The following is a 22,657-nucleotide window of genomic DNA, read 5'->3' on the forward strand; positions in this document are numbered from 1 at the left end:
CACGCGTAAGCCACTACCCCAGGTTGTGTTGATGTCTTACTGCTATTTCTCCAAACAGGAATAAGGCCATTTTGCTCTTTCATCATTCATGTTTTCACTGGACTAGCACTTCTAATTTCCTTCCAAGTTTTTTCCTTGCACTAAAATCTGTCTTTGTATTTACATCCTGACTCCAGACTCCCTTTTCTAAATCTAGATAAGCACAGTGACCATTCAGCATAACCAAAATCCCTTTCTCACTGTTGCCTCTCTCCTGACTTATCTGCTGCCCTTATTTAAAAAAACAAACCAAAAAAAACCAAAAAAAACAAAACAAAAAACAAGCAAAACAAACAAACAAAAAATACCTTACTCAAGGAATTAGGTAGGAAAGGAATGACGGATCACTTTGGAGTTTGGGCTTAAAAACACACAAAAAAAGAAAAAAGTTAAAATGCACTTGTTTTCTCTACAGCGGCTAAGAATATTGCTCTACAGTATAAATTTTAATGTCATGTGTCTGTGTGAATGTAGTTTGGGTTTGAATAGCATTGAATGTGAGTGACTCCACAAGTACCTTCAAGTGCAGCCCCTCAGTTTAAAGAAGAAAGCGGGGGAAAATATTCCACAAAGCTTTCAGTTCCTTGAGTGCTTCCTTTTCCTAATGAGCATGGTTCTAAGAACTGGAGATGAGCCTGCTTTGGAAACAGCCCCTCTTTCCCGGTGTTTATTCTTAGGGCACCCCTTCATCCACTCCATACCCAATGGTCTCATTCCCAAGTGATGATAAGTTAGCTAGAATTTAACACTTTTCTGTAACTTTAAACTTAGATTAGGCTTTGTTATAAATTTTTACACCGTTCTTCTTCTGTTAAAAATGCAGAATTGGGCTTTTTATAAAAAAATTATTGGATCAGATAAGCCCTTCCCTTTCCACTTGTCTCTAGGCAATGTGAGCTGATGGTTCTTAAGATGTTGAGTTTTGTTTAGTATCCACTGCTCTTTAGCCAGGAATTCTCTGGTAATCTGAAGCAATGTGGCTGAAGACCAATTTTTAAATTATGTGTTGACAAGTTGCCTTATATTTTAAAAGGACAAAAATTACTTGATTTATATTATGCCAGGTGACAGCAACATGAAGTCCTAATTTATTGTTCTTGGTTCTTTTCCCACCTAATGTGAACTCCCGTGTACGTGAGCCTTCCGGAATGCCTACAGCTTCTGGTGCAATGTCTTCTCCCAAAGTGTTGGCCACCATTTCACCCAAGATCCTCTTTCAATCCTTGCTTTTCTGAATCAGATTTAGAGAGCACCACTGTCTCCCCTTATCCCTTACTTGATCTCCAAACCAGATATTCTTCCTATACTTTTCTTTTCAGTACCTCTGCCTGAATGGTGAGCTGCCATTTTAGGAAATTGGGTCAGATACCAATTTGGGAGCTTTTAAGTCAAAAATCTCTAACCCATTTCTTCCTGTGAAGGGGTGCAAGTCTCTGAAGCTCTCACTCACACCTGTAGTCTGTGTAGAAAATGTACTGTCATCCCCCTGGCCCCCAACTGCCATTGCCTTTGGTGTGAGATGTTCCCTATTTCCTAGCTGAACTTGAGTCCATCTCTCCTCTGCTAGCCAACCCCCATCCAGCACTAAGGATCCAAGCCACAGCCTCCTATTCATACTCCCTGCCTCCATTCCACACTACCCTAGGGAATACCGGGATTCCCCACTCTGTCCACATACTGTAGCATTCATTCCCTGTCTCTCTCATCCTCTTACCTGTGGTGGTTTATGGGTGTGATAGAGTTTTTAAGATTATTATAAACTAGTAAAAAGAAAAAAAAAAAACAGAGAGAGAGAGAGAAAGATCTATTCAGGGTATCTGTACATTTGATAAACAGCAAAGTTATTCTAGTCTTTGTATACTGGCTTTGTCTGGAAAAACCCTTTCCCAGTCATCCAGCAACTCTTGGCAGGGTTTCTGTTGTGGTCTGCAGGTGAACTTATTGCTGAAGTCTTCAGGCAGCCTAGCCTGGTGCTTGTGTCAGCAGGTGGTAGGCCTGGTTCCTGGGTCTGTAGAGTTGGGCCTAAATCCTGGATCCACTGGGGTGGATATTTTCACTGGGTATGCAGGCATGAACATAAAGCCCATGTCTACAAGGCAGGCATAGAGCCTGTACCAATAGGGGCTGGACTGAAGTGTGGGTCCACAGGGGCTGACATGGCTCTGATGTGGGCATTGAGCCTCTGTCTGCAGGCACTGGCTAGGTTCTGGAATGGGCCTAGTGTCTGGGTCTACTGGGATAAACATGGAATCTGAGTCCATGGGGACTGGCCTGGTACTGGTGCAGGATTAGAGCCTGAATATGGAGAAATGGACCTAGGATCTTGGTAGATGGAGGCTTACCTAGAGCCTGAGTCTTCAAAGATGGTCCTAGAGCCTTGGTCCATGATGTCCAGCCTAGCATCAGTGAGAGGTGACAATGTGCTAGCAGCCCTCACTCACAGCGCCTCCTCAGCCTCCGGCCTCGGCGTCCACTCTGGCAGCACTTGAGGAGCCCTTCAGCCCGCCAGAGCCCCTCTCTGGACTGGCTGAGGCCAGAGCCTCCTCCCTCTGCTTGGGGGGAGGTGTGGAAGGAGAGGGGCGGGTGAGAACCGGGGCTGCACTCTGGGGCCAGCATGAGTTCCGACAGGGGCGAGCTGGAGCTCGGTGGGCCCTGCACACGGAGTGGCCAGCCAGCGCTGCCGGCCCAGGGCAGTGAGGGGCTTAGCACCCAGGCCAGCAGCTGCGGAGGTTGCCCCGGCCCCGGCAGTGCCCACCAGCCGGGGCTGCACTCAAACTCTCACTGGGCCTTAGCTGCCTCCCCGCGGGGCATGGCTTGGGACCTGCAGCCCGCCATGTCTGAGCTCCCCGCCCTGTGGTGGGCTCCTGAGCAGCCTCAGCCTCCTGGACAGGGCGCTGCCCCCTGCTCCATGGCGCCTGGTCCCATGGACAGCCCAAGGGCTGAGGAGTGCATACACGGCTTGGGACTAGCAGGCAACTCTGCCTGCAGCCCCGCTGCAGGATCCACTGGGTGAAGGCAGCTGGGCTCCTGAACTGGATGGGGACTTGGAGAACTTTTATGTCTAGCTGTAGGATTGTATGTGCACCAATCAGCACTCTGTATCTAGCTAACCTAGTGGGTACTTGGAAAACTTTTATGTCTAGCTCAAGGATTGTAAATGCACCAATCAGCACTCTGTCAAAACAGACCAATAAGCTCTCTGTAAAGCGGACCAATCAGCTCTCTGTAAAATGTACCAAGCAGCAGGATGTGGGTGGGACCAGATAAGGGAATAAAAGCAGACTGCCTGAGCCAGCCAGCGGCAACCCTAGGGTCCCGTTACACACCGTGGGAGCATTGTTCTTTTGCTCTTTGCCATAAATCTTGCTGCTGGTCATTATTTGGGTCCACACTGCCTTTATGAGCTGTAAACACTCACCACGAAGATTTGCAGCTTCACTCCTGAAGCCAGCAAGACCACTAACCCACCCCGGAGAACAACTCCAGATGCGCTGCCTTTAAGAGCTGTAACACTCACCATGAAAGTCTGCAGCTTCACTCTTGACAGCAAAACCACGAACCCACCAGAAGGAAGAAACTCCAGACACATCTGAACGTCTGAAGGAACAAACTCCAGACACACCATCTTTAAGAACTGTAACGCTCACTGTGAGAGTCCGTGGCTTCATTCTTGAAGTCGGTGAGACCAAGAGCCCATCAATTCCGGACACATGAGGATCTACTGAACTCAGCCTGTACACTGGGTTTGCTAGAGCACAGCTGGGCCCTGAGCTTATTGGATCCTGGGACACAAAAACCAGCTTGAAGCCTGAAGCTGGCCTAGGACTGGGGTAGGGTGGGGCCAGTGTAGAGCCTGAGACCACGATTTTGAACCACAGACTAGATACATCAGAGAAGTGGACTTGGAGAATCCCCTGCTGGCGTCCTGCAGAGTAACCACTCTGTCAGATAGCATGTGTTTCTGGGAGGAAAGCGTAGGGGTCTAGTTCCAGCGTTACCCCATTGCATCCCATAGGCACAGGCTGACTTTTAGAGACACTCCAGAGCTGGTCTGAAAGGCTGATGCAAAGAAGTCGCCTTGGGAACTGAAGTGGTCGAAGAAGCTCAACAAGCTCAGCAAACCCTACAGATGGGAGAGGAGCCCACAGATGGGAGAGGAAGCTATTCTCCTGGCCAAAGTCCTTACAGAATTTGTCAGAAACATAGGCGGACTTGAGGCAGACTGCAGCTAGCACTGGCGCTGGAATTGAAACCTCTCTTGTAGTCCCATAGATAGATTTTTGTATAAACATACAAATTGGCCCTCTGGTCTTAAAGCTTGAAACTTTCATTTGTTTTATATGAATTTCATTGTTAGTAAAGGACCCCTAGGTACCTCAAAAAGTATCAAAGAACTGAAACTCACCAGATGAGCCCATCCACACAATGGACCCCAGGCTTCTCATAAATCATGATTGCTTCCTTAGGTCTCCTGAGTTCCTGTTTTTCTACACATTGTTACATTTCTTCCCTGCTATGTAAACTCATAATTTAGTTGGTCAGGCAGATGGATTTGAGACTGAGCTTGCATCTCCTATGCTACAGCATCCAATCCGGCCTTCTTCCTTGGCAATAATTGGTGATATTGATTGGTTTTCTGTGCAGTGAACAGCAGGACCTAGACCACACCCCTGGTGTTTAGTAATGGACTTTTGTTCCCCGACCCGGAACCCTTTGGATTGGCAGCCATGGGCCTGGAGTCCCAAAGCCCTCCTAAGCAGCTGCTTACCCAATTTTGACTGGAGATGAGTTCCCTCTCTTTGGGGCCAGCCGCGCTGGCCTCAACTATGTTCTTGATTACTTTGGAAGAACTGCTTTTGAAATTTGACATCTGCATCCAGATAGGTGACTGTCTTTTGTGGGCCCAGAAAGAAGGATCTGCTCCTCTCAATTTGGGAAATTTTTAAAGGAATTTCCATTTGCAGGTTGAACAAGCCCAACTGATGAAAAGAGGGAAGTACCCTGATTGTTCCAGTATGGACACTCCTGGGAGCTTGTTTGTCATTGTGTGTGTGTCCAGGCAATTGAGTATCTTTTGTGGTTACCAGAGAGTGGGATCAGCTCCTCTCCATTGGAGAAATTCTGAAGGAATTTTCATTTGCAGATTGATTGAACCCAACCAATGGAGAGAGGAATCACCCCAACTCGTTCAGTTTGTAGACTTTTGGGGCTTGTTTGATCCTGCAGCAGTTGGATTGTTTTAGTGACTGTTTGCATGTGCCTGATGTAGTCATGGGAAATTAGAATTTAATAAACTGACACTCTTTTATAACACTGTTTGACCCCAGTATAGTTTGGAATCTGGTATTTGCTCTTGAATGGCAAAGTGGGTTGGATTTCCATGTATTCAGGCTTTTGTGCTGCTGTTGGGCCAAGTTAATATGTGATGTTCTCCTGTGGTGCTGTTTGACCCCAGTGTTCTTTGGAGTCTGGAGAGGTTTGGACTTTAAAAATTAAACTGCCACGGAAACTGTTTTACCGAAAATTTTGGTTCACAGCCTTCACTGGATTATTGATCAAGGCTAACAAAGTTCAGCCATGTGAAGTTTGCAGACTGGTGAGTTTGTATTTCAATAGCTAGACTTCCAAGGTAAACGCTATTGGATCTTTTTGTGTATGTATGTCTAGATGTGTTTATGTGTAGGCATTTGTATTACTTTAAATGTTGTGACTATCCAGTTGGCTTATAAATAAAAGAATGCTCATAGATAAAGTAAATAAGTCCAAAGTATTTTTCATGTTCATGTTAAGTAAATCTTTAGCAAGCTAGTATTAAAAGTCTTATAAAATAAAAATAGAAATGTCATCATAATTGTCAGCATACATTTTTGTCTGGGTTTTACATTTGTCTCTGCTAGGTATTTTGAGGTATCAGAGTTTGACACAGAAGTTTATAAAATTGTAACCGGAGTTTGAGATGAACCTGGGAAACAAAGACCCGCTCCCCCCCTCTCTATAAAATAAAAATAAAAAATTAACCAAGCACAGTGATTCATACTTGTAGTCCCAGCTATGCAAGAGACTGAGGTTGGAGGATTGCTTGAGCCTGAAAGATCAAGGCTGCAGTGCGTCTTGATCCCGCCACTGCACTCCAACCTAGGTGAAAGAGCGAGACCCTTCAAAAAAACAAATAGAGACAGAGAATAAAAATGGGGCACATAAACATTGCAGAGTGACTAGGGGAGGAGTTGTAATTTTTAATAGGATGGCCAACGGAGGCCTTATTGAGCAGGTGGCTTTTAGGTGAAGACTTAAAAAAGGTATTAGAGTCTTCTGTACGTCTAGTGAGAAAACAGAATACAGGCAGAAGAAAAAGGACAACCAAGTGCCTGAAGCAGAGAGGCCAAAAGAGTGAGGTCTAGGACCTGACTGGACAGATATCCGGGAGGTAACTGGACTCTAACTTAGAGAACTGTTATAAGCAATTTGTATCTCTTTCTCTAAATGAGATTGAGAGTTACTGCAGGAGTTGCACAAAGGAATGACAAAATCTGACTTTTGTTTTAAAAGGGGCATCCAGGTTTGTTATTGATGGAAGACTAAAGACATTCTCCATCCAGAAAAGACTGCTAAGAACTGTGAAGCATATAAAAGTTAACCCTACTTGGGGCAAAGTTTCATGAATGCTGGCAGATGACACAAGCTTCTTAGGTCAAAGACAGGGTTTTATGAGTCACTCAACAGGGAGAATGATTTTTGTGTTTGTGTCAGTCATCCTTGCTCCACAAGTCCTGCAGAGGAAATACAGAAAGGCAGTTTAATGTTGCAAATGCAACAGATGTGTGTTGCGGCCAAGCAACCCTGAATTTAGGGAACCTGGATGTTTTATAATGAACTGCAAGCAAACCTGTCTGAACTTTGCTCCAGAGGGAGACATTATCTTTCTTATCCTCATCAGTAAGCAGACCTGCCCTCTGCTTCAGAAGAAAGCAATATATCTAGCTTCCAAGATGTCGTCTTTACAAACATCCTTGAAAAGATAGGAGTGAAGGCTATCGATGTCTCTGCTCAAGACATACAGAAATGTGAGAGGTCATGAAGAATTTTCTCCCAACCAGAATTAGCAGGATATCGTAATGAATTGGATGTACAGTGGGAGCGGAAAAGATACTTAAGGATAACTCCAAAAATTTTTATTTGAACAGGGGAAAAAATGGAGTTGCCATCAACTAAGTTGAGAAAGACTACAGGTGAAGTAGGCTGGGTGGAGAGGGTGGATAAGGAGTTCGATCTGAGACATAATGAGTCTGAGATGGCTATTGGATGGAATCCAAGAAATGTCAAACAGGCCATTAGATACATATGTCTGGAGTTTGGAAAAAAGTTTGAGTAATAATTTAAATGTATTAGTCATTGGCAGGTACATTTATTTTAAAGCCATAGGAACAGATGAGATCACCAGGAACTTTGAAGTGATCCAAAATTAAGAAATTGGGGAGAATATAAGGGTCCACCAAGGAGACTGAGAAGAAGTAACCTTTAGTAAAGTTAAAAGGAAACCAAGAGTGTGTTGTCTTGGAAACCAAGTGACAGAAGTTCATTAAAGGATGATCTATTAAGATGAGAAGCAATAATTGACCATTGGATTTAATAACATAGAGATCACTGACGGCATTAAAAAGTGTTTCAGTAGAATGGTAGCAGCAAAAACCCAATTACATAAGATTAGGAGGGGGATTAGAGATAGCATGTGTAGATAATCCTTTCAATAAATTTTGCCACAAAGTGTTAAAACAAACTAATTATGGCCTGAGAAGGACTCTGTACTTCTACATTTGAGTCCTGTGGGTGAACTGTTACTTACTTTAATAGTCAGACAAAATTGAAAACCTTATTTAGTAGTGTGCACCTGTAACAATACTTGAGTGTTGGCCAATCCCAGCAGCCATACTTCAATCACTCATAGACTGCTGAATGTTCAAACTGTGTTCAAATAAGGCAAACCCCCAGTTGTAACCAATCTCACTGTTTCTGTACCTCATTTCCGGTTCTTGTACTTCACTTTACCTTTTTTGGTCTATAAATTCGTTTTGACCACGAGGCACCCCCGGAGCCTCTGTGAATCTGTTGTGATTCTGAAGGCTACCAGATTCACAGATTGTTTATTGCTTAATTAAACTCCTTTAAATTTAATTCAGCTGAAGTTTTTATTTTATCAGATGGTGTCAGAAGCAGGATCTGAAGTGGAGCCTCTAGTATCCCCAGGAGCACTAAGTGAACACAGAAAGTATCTGCAGGATCCAATTGCGTCCACTGATCTCTCAGAGAGACTGAGGATAATACGTAAGCTCCCTCTCGCATTTTGGAGGTTCACGCATTTGTGTTTTGAGCTCTTTGAGTTGCTTGGAGCAAATTTCTGATCCAAACTGGGTTTGGAGTCATAACAGGAAATAGACTGGGTCTGGGAACAGATTTGATCTTGGAATTGATGGACTTGGATCCAGTTAGAGGCCTCTTACATCTCACTGCGTCAGAAAGGAACTGATATTAAGCAGTAACGTTGCAGGAGTTATAAAATTTGGCTTTTCAAAATTCACAGGGATATTTGTGTTCTACCCCTTTGTTTCTTTCTTTCTTTCTTCTTTTTTTTTTTTTTTTTTGTGCGCCTAGGTAGGAAAAAATTCATTGGCTTATCAAGAGAACCAAAGAGTAAAGCCAATATTTTAGGTAAAAATTGGATCCTTAATTTCTGGAAAACTGAGTTCCTTCTGGCTTATACATTAGGACTGGGAGGCAGCTAAGTCTTACAGAAATGGCAAAATGTTACTAAAGATAACTTAGAGTGGAACATTCCAAATGAATGGCAATGCCAATGCATTTAAACAATGCCAAGTACATTTAAAAATGAGAGCTCTCAGGAAAGTACCTTTTGACTAAAAACAGTTTTGGTACTATGGAGTGTCAACTGCTATTCTCTTTGGAATAATCTGCCTTGCACTCTTTGTTGACCGCTGTGGGTGACAGGATGAGGCACGTACAGAATCGTGAGACCTGGGGAGCTTTTTCCTTCTCCCTACAAAAAAAGACACTTGATAGCTGATGGGACTGTGGGGAAAAAAGACAAAAATATATAGCGTTTATTCTGTTTCCATAATTCTCATCTTTAACTATGGTTCAAGTGCCTTCCATGTTTTTTTCAATTTAGCCTAAAAATAAAAACATGTCAATGGTACAAAATAAAATTCTTAAATAAGAAATAAATCACACATACTTTCACTGCCCAAAAACAATTTTCATGTTTATTTATTCCCTTCAAGTCCTTGTCCACATGCAAACATACTATGGGTACATGTGTAAAAGTTATATATTTTGATTTTTTTACCCATTATTCATTATAATTGCTTTTTTATAGTCTTCACAGTGACCACTGACTGTGTACTACTCATATTTACTAACTGCCATTCACAAATTTACAATTTCTCTTTAGTGGACATTAAACTTATTTTCCATATATTATGAAAAATTATTTTAGTTAAGGAATGAAATTCTGATACATAATACAACATAGGTGAACCTTGAAAACATTATGCTAAGTGAAATAAGCCAGACCCAGATGGACCAATATCATAGGATATATAGGAGCCAGGGACTAGGGAGACAGGGAATGAGTAATTGTGGTTTAATGGGTATAGTTGCCATTTAGGATAACAAAAACGTTCTGGAAATGGATAAGCATTATGAATGTACATAATGCTGCTGCATTCTATGCTTAAAAATGGTTAAATGGTTAAGTTCTGTGTTATGTATACTTTACAACAATTTTTTAAAGAAGGTGGGGAGGGGTCTCTCCAGGTTTTTAGCAGCTTCCTGATTTAGAAAAGAAATGTTAATGGTAGGAATACAGGTAGAGAACACTTTTATTTGGGTAGATGTTAGAAGCTGAGGCCAGGGTGGGGTCATAAGAGCAATATTAAGTATGAGGCGGAGGAGGCCCTCAACTAAGGTCATTGCAAGGGGATGGAGCAGGGAATGGATAGGAGAGGTATTTTGGACAAACATGTGGCAGCTGATAGATGTGGGGATCGTTCTCATGTATCAGCCCAGACTATAGTGTTCCTGGGGCAAATGGAACACAGGTTTTTTTGTGGGGAGTGATATAGCATGGTAGATCTTGAATTAAAACTTTAAAATCTTGACCAAAAGCTCAAAGGAGAAGACAATGGTGAAACACACAGGTATGGGCAATTTTAGTTAAATCAGGTGAGAAACAGATCAAAGAAATCACTTGGAGATGGAAAAAAACACCAGTGTTTTTTGACAGCTACAAGAACAGCAGAGTCAGACAGGGGATAGGCTTATGCCAGAGATCCAGTTTTATTTACTAAAAGTTCCTTGAGTATTCAAACATTCCGAAATTCTGAGATCTTGCAAAAGGATGCCTTTGTTTAAACATTGCTTCATCTAGCTACAGAACATAGTTTAACTTTGAGGCCTTTGACCCCAGACAAGACAAAAGATGTTCCACCTTGCCTATTACTTAACACATATTTGTTAACTATTTAACCTTCATGGATAAAAAATTTCAAACGTGTATTAACTAATTTGCAAATGATTGTTTCAAATATCTGATCCATGGGTTTCTTCTCTTACATTAATTAAGCTTGTCATAAGTTCTTTACATTTTTAATTATTGTTATATTATTTGATATAATTGCTGAATCTCTATGTGACATGTTGATTAATATAAAGTCAATTAAAAAACCAACATGTTAGATATTGTTCTTACTTTATTCCAGGTATAATACTATGCATTTTATATGTATTGCATTGTGTAATCTAGTTCCTCTGGAAAACATGCATTCTAATTTCCAGTTCCAAAGTGGTGAGAAAACACTTTGAGATTCTGATTGGTTAAGCAACTTAACAAAGAAGTAGGAGACAGAACTAAAATTTGAAAGCAGCCTAAGCTTTGAACCTATCAGTTGTGATGATAACCTTCTCCAAGTTATTGTTAAATTATTGGCACATTTCTGAGAATTCTGAATGAACTTTCAATAAAAGTTTACAGGTATGTGTCAAAATTTTTCTATCTTTTTTAAAATTTTGTAATGAAACTGGGACAAGTTCCAAAATGGCCATAGGTCTGAAATATTTGGCCCTGAGAAACTAAAGAAGATCTGTGCCAACTCCTGCTTTAAGTTTTTTAGTCATACTTGTTCTTAGAGAGCTGATATTTTCTATTCCGGATGAAAGAAGAATTCTCAGGCATCTGATGACCAAAATATGGGAAAAAAGTTGTGATGGCGGTGGTGGAGTGTCTGCTACAGGCATTTGGGAAGCTCACAGAACTCTTAATAGTCACTTTTAATTCATTCCACCAGGGAGGAAGGGCCTGGGTTTCAGAGCCATTCATATATGGTTTCAAAATCTGACTTTGGCATTTATCTCTGTAAGAACTTGAGAAATTTACTTAGTCTCTCTGAGCTTTGGTGTATTCAGAATGAAGATGATACTAACAGTACCTACACCATGAGTGTTACTTGAATGGAGATATATAAAGTGCATTTTAAATTCATTTGGTTCCTTAACATGTTCTGTTCACTTCTTATCTTTTCAGAGTTTCTTCTTGAAGGTCTCGAGGTCTGAAGCATCCCACAGAATGATCCTACTGAATAACTCCCATAAGCTGCTGGCCCTATACAAATCCTTGGCCAGGAGCATCCCTGAGTCCCTGAAGGTGAGGGAACCATGGGAGGTCAGGGTATGGGAGTAGGGGTGTTGAGGATGAGAAAATAGCAAGCTTGTGATTCTGGTCCTTCCTGACTTTTTGCAAAGGGTTTGAGCTGGGGAACAGGATGGGGTTGGGGGCACAAGAAGCATATCACGAGCTGCTGCTTCTCTTCGGGAAGAGGCAGCTAGGCCCACTCAGCAGGTTTTGTCGCCCATTGGAGAGGCGGTGGAGAATGGTTGCTACAAACATGGTTTGGAGCCAGTCCGAATGGATATGCATTCCAAGGCTGCCATTTTCTAGTCGTATGGCTTTGTGGATGTTTCTTTCCCTTTCTCTGACTTTATGTTTGGTCTTTTCTTCAATGAAATAGGAATACGATTAGCACCTACCTCTTAAAGTTGCTGTGGGCACTGAATAAATCTATACAATATAAGTGCTAAGAGCATTGCCAAGTGCCCAGCTAGTGCACAGTAGCTCTTTGGTATCACAAGGACACCTGCCTATGAGTTCTGCCTGCTTGCTGGTATCTTCACATCCATCAGTATGGTCCTGGAGATGCTGCTCATCTCACCATCACTGATGTGGTCCCAGTACCTTTTCTTAACCTCCATTTTTCTCTTCCTCTTCACATCCAGATCCCCATCTCTGGGGATCTCCACCTCTCCTAGTCCCTTTCATTCCTCCTTCAGGTGTACGGCTCTGTGTATCACATCAATCACGGGAACCCCTTCAACATGGAGGTGTTGGTGGACTCCTGGCCCGAATATCAGATGGTTATTATCCGGCCTCAAAAACAGGTAGGCACACAGACAGGGACTGGTGGAGCCAGGCAGGTCCAGAGGGCCTGAGGAACTGACCAGTTCAGACACCAGGGCTGCTTTTATAGGGTGAAAGGAAAAATGAGTATTTTAAAACACTCCTTCAGTACTTGGCACCTTGCATGAGTGCCACGTGTTCCCACCCTTTCTGTAAAGCCTAGGACTCTTCTGGGAAAGGCGGTGGAGGGTGGAGGTGAGGAAAAGGAGAAGGCTGACATTCACAGATTAAGGGCCCTTTGAGGTGGCAGGGGTCAACTGCAGGGGCTGAAAAGAGGCCAATTTACAGGGAATGTTGGGTGTCTGAGATATCAGAACAGTGACTTAGAAACAAAAACCAAAGCAGAAGTCTACCAGTAAAATTACCTCTCAGGGCCAGGCATGGTGTCTTCTACCTGTAATCCCAGCACTTTGGGAGTCCAAGGCAAGAGTATCACTTAAGCCCAGGAGTTTGAGACCAGCCTGTGCAGCATAGTGAGACCTCATCTCTACAGAAAATAAACAAAATTAGCAGGGCATGGTGGTGCATGTTTATACTTCTAGCTACTTAGGCGGCTAAGGTGGGATGATGGCTTGAGCCCCAGAAGGTGGAGGCTGCAGTAAGCTAAGATCACACCACTGTACTGAAGCCTGGGCAATAGAGTGAGACCCTGTTGTTTTTGTTTGGTTTTGTTTTGTTTTTAAAAAGTTACTTCTTAGGAGCCAGGGAAGGGGCTCATAATTACTGTGTGTCAACTATGTGAATGCACATCTTTTGTTAGTGAATGTTATCATCAGAACAATCTTATGAAGTGAGCATTAATATCTCCAATTTAGAGATAAGGAAACGACACTGAGAAATATTAAGTCATGCAACTGCTGGATTCCTGATGTTAAGGCATTGCCCAATCTGAAATCAAGTTCAGTGGACTCTGCCACTTTTACTCGCTATATAACCATAGGCCCTTCTCTGAGTTTCATTGTCTGTTAAAATGGAGAAAATAAGAGGACCTTCTTCAGAGGATTACACAAGGTTTAAATGAGATACTGTATGTCAAACACTTAGTACATGGCACATAAATGTAAATGGTGTTTACCATAATTAACTGTTATTGGCTGAGGACACGCAAGGAATAAATGATTGAGCTGAAATAATAATACAAACCTAGGTGTATTTTTTTCCTAAATACTTCCCCTTTGTGTATGTGTGTTTCATACACATCTGGTTAGTGAACTGAAGCCTCATTGCCAGTCCAGCTTCATGTGGGCATAAACCCTGGGCCCCCAAATAATAATAAGCCACACCAGGGCAAGACTAGTTTGCAAACTGGGTTAGGATTGGATGCAGAAAGTGACAAAGTGACCCTAGCTTGAGGAACAAAGGGGTAAAGGGGATGGGAACCAGGCTGAGCCTAACACTTTCCTTAGGGATGTTCTTTTGATCTCCTGGCTTCCTGACAATTTGGGATCAAATATTAATGTTTAGTTTATTTAATCCATGGTCCAATTTCTTCAAAGTGTGATATGCTAAATAACCTAAATAACTGTAGGAAGTCAAATAGTTCTTTTTACTTCAGTAACTTTGTAGTTATTATATGTATTTTAGCAATGCAACAATAGCATCAAATCATAACTTCACATATGCATTGCTTTGAATAAAGATAGATTTATAAAATGAGTCAATGAACAAAAATATGAAAATATAAAAGTTCCACACCACACATATATGACCAAAAAAAAAAAGGAAAGAATGAAATATGCTGCAATTTACTTGGAAATACATTCACCTAGTCTGATTCCATAGCATACCATGTTTCTTTCAGTATTGAAAGTCCATCTGATTTTGAATAATAGCTTTTCAGGGTGGGATGCAGGAGAATCTATCTAGAAAAAAATTAATTTTTTCATTGCCGGTTTTTAATCACAAAGAAAATCTATGCTGATTATACAAGTAGAAAAATCCCACATGATTTTAAAAAGTTAATAACCTCTCACCTCCCCTTCTGTCCTCTTCTCCTTTCCTACCCCTTGGTGTAATCAGTGTCCTTGCCCATATTAATACACAGAGGGCTATTCACTGATTATCTCTTTTGTCATCACTTTTTAATTTGTCTTTAACATATGGACATCACTTTGGGTGAATTAATACAGCACTAACGTATTCGTTTTAACAACTGTGGCATTTCATACAGTCAATGCAATGGTATTTAGTCAATCATTCTCATGCTATTGGGTTCAAATTGTTCATACTTCTTTGCCACTACAAACAAGCTTCAATAAACATCTTCATATACATATCTTTACATCCTGGAAATTTTTCTCAATACAATTGATTTCCAAAAGGGATATCTCCAAGTTAGAGTTTATCTTATTCTAAGCAGGCAATGCCAGATTACCTTCCCAAAGGATTCCAGAATTTTATTTTTATTAGCAATGTGTGGAAGAATTGTTTCCTCACATTCTCACCAGCACTGAATGTTATCCCTCTTTTTATGTATCCCAAACTAGTGGGTGAAAAATGGCATCTTATTGTAGATTTAATTTGCATTTCCCTAACTAGTGATATTGAACAAATTATATTTTCATGTTTGTCAGTCATTTGGTATTTGCTCTTTACTTGTTTATATTCTTTGACCATTTTTACACGGGGGTTTTGTGTCATTCTTAAAATTTTGTAAGTGTTTTAGATACTAGGGATACTAAAAAAAGGTGTATGCTACAAATTTGTTGCCCAATTTAGAATTGACTATAAGAAATTTTTTATTTCTGGCCGAGCACGGTGGCTCATGCCTGTAATCCCAGCACTTTGGGAGGCCGAGGCAGGTGGATCATGAGGTCAGGAGATCAAGCCCATCCTGGCTAACACAGTGAAACCCCGTCTCTACTAAAAATACAAAAAATTAGCTGGGCGTGATGGCGGGCACCTGTAGTCCCAGCTACTCGGGAGGCTGAGGCAGGAGAATGGCGTGAACCCGGGAGGTGGAGCTTGCAGTGAGCCAAGATCACGCCACTGCACTCCAGTCTGGGAGACACAGCGAGACTCCATCTCAAAGAAAAAAAAAAGAAAAAAAAAAAAGAGATTTTTTATTTTCATGTAATCAAATATATTATCTTTTTCAGCATGACTTCTGAGGTTTTGGGTTTTTTAAGTTAATAATTAGGAAGATTTTTCCTACTCCAAGATCATGCAAATACTTTCTTATTTTGTCTTGCAGTGAGTTAATTTTTACTTTTGACATTGCAAACTTCATTCTATTTGGAATATATTTTTGAATAGCATGAATTAACATTCTTTTATATTAATCTTCCTTCTGGCTAGCTGATTATGTTAGTACTATTTATTAAATAAGTCATTCCCTCCTGAAACATGAATGTCTGTTTTGTTGTATAACATGTTATATATTTTTGTATCTGTTTTTGCATTTTTTCTAGTCTTTTCTCATGCTATTTCATTGTTTTTTGGATAAATTTTAATACCTAATAAAGCAAATCACCCTTCACCAGTCTTTTTTTGCTTTCCTATTTCTTATAAACTTAATAGCTATATGAACATAAACTAATTTTTCCAGTTCCCCGCCAACTACCCCAAATAACTATTGCAATTGTGATTGGTATTGGAGGAGCATTTTTCGACAATTTTGGAAGGATTAATAATTTCGTGATACTAAATTTTTTCATCAGGAAATATGGTCTTTTGTCACTTTTTTCAGTTTGTGTTCTATGCCATCTGGTAAAATGTTAGTGTTTTCCAGTGGAAAACTAAGTGATTTTTCCACTAAGTTTACCCTTAGGTATTTTATACTATTTGTTAAGATTATTAAATTATTTTTCCTGTTATATTTCTGAGCATTATTATTTTGTTATTTCTTTGTTTTTGTATTCTTGATTTCCAAATATGTCACACTATTCTTTAAAACCCTGTTTGTGTGGGGCATTATTTGTTTTGTTTTTTGTCGAAGTCTCTTGGATTTTCTAAATGTGTAATACTCTGATCTACAAACAAAGTAATTTGCTGCTTCTTTGCCAATATTTGTATGGGTTTTTAGTTTCTTGCCTTATTGCATAATATACAACCTAAGAAAACAATTCCAACTAACAATAATAGTATTTCTATACTTGTCTCATTCCTGATTTTAATGAAATAGCTATAAAAGCTTACATTTGGAATTACATTTGATTCTGTATTTACAGGTTTAGAGCATTTTTCTGTTGTTCCTACTTTCATAGAACTTATATTTAGAGTGGAGGGTAAATTTTATGTTATTTAATTTTTGTCTTTTCTATTTGGCAATATATGCACTCATGTAATTTTTTCTCCTTTAATTTATTACACTAAAAGATCTTCCAATTAAAGCCATTCTGGCCTTTCTAAAACCAACTGCTCATGTTAACATTCTTTTGTATATGCTATTGAATATTTTATTCCTAATTTTTTAGAGAATATGGTCATAACTCTCTTTTTGTTATTTCCTTGCCAGATTTGGCATTAGGATCTTTTCATCTGTTACCAAAGTCTACTATTAAAATCATGTGTTTGTTTTTGACTTATGTAGAACTGAAATGTAAAATAATCTGATTTTGGCTACATTTTATTTTTTAATTTCAACATTCTTTTTAGATACAGGGGATACATGTGCAGATTTGTTACATGGGAATAATGCATGATGCTGAGTCTTGGAATACTGACAGATCCCATCACCCTGGTATTGAGCATAGTACCCAATAGGCAGTTTTCTAACTCAGCCCCTTTTCCTCCACCCTCTAGTAGTCCACAGTGCTATTGTTCCTACATTTATGTCCCTGTATAATCAATGCTTAGCTCCCAGTTATGAATGAGAGCATGTGATATTTGATTTTCTGTTACAGCAATAATATGCTTAGAATTATTGCACTGTGGAAAGCAGTCTGGAAATTTCTTAGAGAACTTGAAACAGAGTTGCCATTCGACCCAGCAACACCTTTACTGGGTAAATACCCAAAAGAAAATGAATCATCCTACCAACATGACACATGCACTTGTATGTTCATTGCTACACTGTTCACAATAGCAAAGACATGGAATCAACCCAGGTGCTCATCAAAGGTAGATTGTATAAAAAAAACTTGGTACATATATTTTTATGGAATACTACACAGCAGTAGAAAAGAATAAATTCATGTCCTTTGTAGCAACATGGATGGCACTGGAGGCTGTAACTCTTGTCTACTTTTTAAAAGGTAGATGTGTAATTTAATTTTTGATATTTTCTATTAGTTTGTTGAGGATTTCTATTTTTTGAAAGTCAATTTTGATAGCTTATTCTTGAAGGATAACATCCATTTCTTTTATCAGTAAATATGTTGCCCTGGAGTAGTATGTAATCTTCTATTAGAAGTCTTTTGTTCTTTTCTCTGTTTCTTCTGTTTCTATTCTCATAGCTTATAGTCTATTTTTTTCTTTTTTCTATTTCTCTTGTATTTCTTCTAATAAATGCCTTACCAGAAGTTTCTCTCTCTCTTTCTTCTTTCTTTTTGCCATTTAAAAATGAGCTTTTGACATATATATCCTTTGCACTATGTCTTGTTCTCCATTTCATTATTTATAGCTTTCATTTTTATAAATTCTTCTGTTTGTTATTTTCTAATTTACTTGGATGTTCTTTTATATAATTCCTTGAATATTTACTTAGCTGTTTTTGGTCATTCTTTGAAAATCAGGTCTTTTAAAACATCTACTCTTTTAAATTCACTGAAGTGTTGGTTTTGGCCATATTCAGGAACTTGCATTTATAAAAGCACTCTCAGATTCTTGATGGTTTCTTTAAATTAGTTACACTATTTTCTCTTTCACTCTTTAACAATACAATTTCCAACATAATGTTAATACATTCACTGCTAAAACTCTCACACTTATTGTTTATATTTTCCCTGAGAAACAGATCCTCGTCTTCAAATGAAGTTTGTGGCTAGCCAGAGTGGGACCACAAGTCTCTTTCTTTCAAACCCTTGAGTCTAACACCACATAAATTACCCAGAGAGCTACCAAAAATTCAGTTACTTCATTCTATTTGGTGGACTTCTTGATGTAAAGCCAGTGTCACTCTTTGAATAGGCGGATATCCTGTAGCCTTGGGAAAAGGCAATGTTCCATTAATGTTTATATTCACTAAAGTATCTTGCTCAAGCCCTGGACACTGTAGTTCTAGGACACTATAGATTCTAGGTGTCTAGTGAAACAGTAGACACTAAAACTTAGAGAAATCACAGTTAAATTTATTTAGAGTCAAGTTTAAGGACTTAATTCTAACAACACAGACTCAGTACAACCCAGAACGTGTCCCACAGGAGGTTATGTGGGGGCACAGTATATATAACAGGAGTATCCGTTCGGCACAGGTGGTAAGAGAAGCAATTGTTGCATTTTTTTTATTCTGTTGGGTGCTCGGTGATGCCATATATAAAATAAGGTAGTGTGTAGTTGAGCGGGTAGGGAGAAAGATGAGGCATCTTAAGGCCTGCTGGAGAGTGATTTTGTCCTGTCTTTGTTCTGTATGTGATAAGGAGGTTTATCACCAATACTTGTCAGTGTTAAATATTTCCGGTTACACAGGTAAGAGGTCAGTAGTAGCTTATAGGTCTAGGTTTTATTATCCGTGTGCCCAACTGCAGCCATCATGGGCCACTGTTAAAATTTTCTTTTGAATTTTCATTTTTCTGAATTGCAATCAGTGAGAGGTGAAGAAAAAGTTCAAGGAAATGACCTGAACTTACACTGTCCTATACAGGAGATGACTGACGACATGGACTCATACACAAACGTGTATCATATGTTCTCCAAAGAGCCTCAAAAATCACAAGAAGTTTTGAAAAATTGTGAGATCATCAACTGGAAACAGAGATTCCAAATCCAAGGTAACAAGTCTGAAGAAATGGGCAACCAGCAGTGCTTCTCAAATTGAGTTTTCAACTAACAGCATTAGCATCACCTGAGAGCTCATTAGAAATGTAAATTCATAGAAACTCTGGGAGCTGGGAGACGTAGAGCAATCTGTGGTGTGACAAGGACTCCATCTGATTGTAGTGTAAACTCAAGTCTGAGAACTACTAAGCACTAAGCTATTAATCAGGTGGGAGCAGTGTAAGTAGAGAACTCCATGTCTGACAAGATTGCTTTCTTGCCTTTCTTTCCAGGTCTTCAGGAAAGTTTAGGTGAGGGGATAAGAGCAGCTGCATTTTCAAAGTCAGTGAAGGTAGAGCATTCGACAGCAGTCCTCCTGGTTACGGAAGATACTCTGAAGCTCAATGCCTCCAGTGAAAGCAAGTTTGGAAGCTGGGCTGAGACAGGCCACCCAGATGATGACTTTGAAAGGTACAAAAACATATGCTAATCATTTATAATTGCTAGTCCTTATACATTTTGTAATTCACAGAAATCAGGTTTGGAAAGAAGAGAGGATGAATTCATTCCTTCGGATGAATAAAGGTTGTCAAAGGTCAAAATATGCAACTTTGCAATGGTGTGTCTTTAAACAAGAAGAGGGCCTGGCATCTCTAGATTGGGATGACACCCAGAAATTACAGGGGTGAGGATGAAAGTTGTTATCTTTCTTTTTGTTTTCTACAGTGAAACTCCCAACTTTAAGTATGCCCAGCTGGCTGTCTCTTATTCTGGGCTGGTAAATGACAACTGGAAGCGAGGGAGGAATGAGAGGAGCCTGCGTTTCATCAAGCGCTGCATACAAGACCTGCCAGCAGCCTGTATGCTCGGCCCAGAGGGAGTCCCAGTCTCATGGGTAACCATGGACCCTTCTTGTGAAGTAGGAATGGCCTACAGCATGGAAAAATACCGAAGGACAGGCAACATGGCACGAGTGATGGTGCGATACATGAAATATCTGCGTCAGAAGAATATTCCATTTTACCTCTCTGTGCGGGAAGAAAATGAATACTCCCGCAGATTTGTGCAGCAGTTAGGTTTCTTTGAGGCCTCCTGTGAGTGGCACCAATGGATTTGCTATCCACAGAATCTAGTTCCATTTTAGACAATGAAGCTGCTTAGTAATCTCTGGCAAGCCATCTCTTAATATTAAAGCAGACACCACAGAATAGCTTTCTTCACTTACAAACGCACATTGTGCATTTATGATATGGCAGGAACTCTTCTCACATGGAGCCTTGATGTTAAAAGACACAGCCGTGCTCTTGAGGAGCTCACAATCCAGGCTGGAGGCAGGGGAGGGTATAGTCTTTAAATATGCTTAAGCGTTGTAGGGAAGGACGGGGTTACCAGTAAACATGTCACCAGAAAGCCAGGCTCAGTTCTTACCTCTGGGAATCAGAACTCTTTATGAAACTTGGTGAATAGAATCTACTATCTGGAAGATAAATGAAGAACTTTAATAAAATTGTCAATAGAATATACCTAATCTATATGGATACTTTATTGGAAATGAATAGCCCTGCTATGTATGGATTTATGAGGCAATGGTACACTAAAGAATGGAATCTGTCTCTTAGTTCAGTGAGTAGAAATGTATCAAAGGTGAAGCCTGAGAGGAACAGCTTTCCCAGGCTATCTTTCATCATTGTTATGCAGAAAAAGAAACCAGAGAATCAAGTGGGCTGGCCTTGGGGCCTCTGCTAGGGAAATGACATTTGTTGTGTCTCCTTTCTCCTACTCTTTCTCACATCCTCATCATGATTGAAGCATGGCACAGGGCAAAGTGTTGCCTGTGAGTCTGGTTATAAGTTCATTCTTTGGTGTTTGCAGCACTGCTATCATAAGGGGTCAGGGGCATTCCGGGGAGCAGTGACCACTAAGGTGAGGATTGCAGAGTGAGTAGGAGTGAGCCAGACAAAAAAAGCAGAAAATGCAGATGATGGAAAGGACACGCGCCATGCGCTATCATAAGAACTTCCTAATTGAACACTGATATTACAATTCTGAATCCCTGATCTTAAAAAAAAAAAATTACACTTCATGATCAAAACTTGGTCTCTTTTGGTTTCACTCTGCCACGCTGCCATTGGAACTTGGATTACTGTGAACACTGCAGCTATAGCAAAAAAAAAAAAAAAAAAGGCATTTTCATTCTTTCTGATAGTCTAGATTTAAAACAGAAAAGATATGTTAATAGAATTGGCTTTGGGAGTAAAGTCTGCCAGTATTAACAAACACCTATTCTCATCCCTCCATAAAAAAGAAAACCTCCACAAAATTGAATGTTTATATTTGATGTGATTTTACAGTGCACAATTCCAGCAATTAAAGAATTGTGTAGGTCATGGAGCTTTTTTAAAAAACTTCATCTTAGAAGGCTGTGGTACATATGTTACAGGTTAGTGAATCAATCCAATCAGATTTCTAAACACCTAAGACCAGGCTGATTTGTTACATTGACTGAAATGAAAGCATGGTCTGAGAAAGAGAGGAAATGTACCATTTGGGATTCTTACATAAAAAATAAACTCGGGAACTTGGGGTAATATGAAAACAGCTATATTTTTCACTCAAGAAGCAAAAGCTAATACAGATGACGAAAGAAGACAAAGCAAATAAAATTTGCCTATTTCAAAATGGTGCCTTGGGCAGGTCCTGTATCTAGAAGAGGATGTTCATCCAGCAGGATCTGGGGCTCAGGTCATCTTAGCACAGCCCAGCTGGCAGCTTCCCTCCTCTGCCCCTTCCCTGAATGCAAGCCAGCTTCTCTAGCCCTTCATGGTCCTGTTAAGATAGTGATTCCTAAACCTTATCATGCACTTGGATTAAAAAAACAACAAGAAAGCATGGGAAAGAAGAAGGAGGATTTCTTAAATATGGCACAAATAAGTTCAAAATTATCAGTAAACACAATACAAATGAATGGGGTAATTTTTTTATTAAAACATATGTTTTTCATATTGAATTAAAAATAAAGTCCAAGAAGCATGCATTAATCTGCTCTGGCTGCCATAACAGAATTTCATAGACTGAGTGGCTTACAAAACAGAAATTGATTTCTCACTCTTGGAAACTGGGAAGGGATATGACAAGGTTCTGGTGAGGTAGGTTTCATTCTCAGTCCTCTTCTCTCAGCTTGTTGATGGCTGCTATCTCTCTGTGCCCTCACATGGTATAGAGCAGGGCTCAGACTCT

General features: G+C 40.1%; 1 protein-coding gene across 4 annotated transcripts; it reads left to right on the top strand.

Annotated features, from left to right (window-relative positions):
* The first annotated feature begins 4,767 nt into the window (after nucleotides 1-4,767).
* On the top strand, nucleotides 4,768-20,948 carry LOC101024276 (glycine N-acyltransferase-like protein 1). 4 transcript variants are annotated; one of them, XM_017948354.3, is made up of 7 exons: nucleotides 4,768-5,635; nucleotides 8,238-8,361; nucleotides 11,636-11,658; nucleotides 12,439-12,546; nucleotides 19,308-19,434; nucleotides 19,714-19,891; nucleotides 20,147-20,948. In XM_017948354.3, exons 2-7 carry the CDS (start codon nucleotides 8,238-8,240, stop codon nucleotides 20,562-20,564), a joined length of 978 nt encoding a protein of 325 aa, XP_017803843.2. In that variant the 5' UTR covers nucleotides 4,768-5,635; the 3' UTR covers nucleotides 20,565-20,948. The 4 variants fall into 4 exon arrangements, with proteins under 4 accessions (XP_017803843.2, XP_009184246.2, XP_009184245.2 ...); XM_009185981.4 differs by having other exon boundaries at nucleotides 4,779-5,635; nucleotides 11,636-11,755; XM_031653593.1 differs by lacking the exon at nucleotides 4,768-5,635 and adding an exon at nucleotides 6,455-7,268 and having other exon boundaries at nucleotides 11,636-11,755.
* The last annotated feature ends 1,709 nt before the right edge of the window (nucleotides 20,949-22,657 follow it).

This window comes from Papio anubis, chromosome 12 (assembly GCF_008728515.1).
Source record: "Papio anubis isolate 15944 chromosome 12, Panubis1.0, whole genome shotgun sequence".
Taxonomy (NCBI): domain Eukaryota; kingdom Metazoa; phylum Chordata; class Mammalia; order Primates; family Cercopithecidae; genus Papio; species Papio anubis.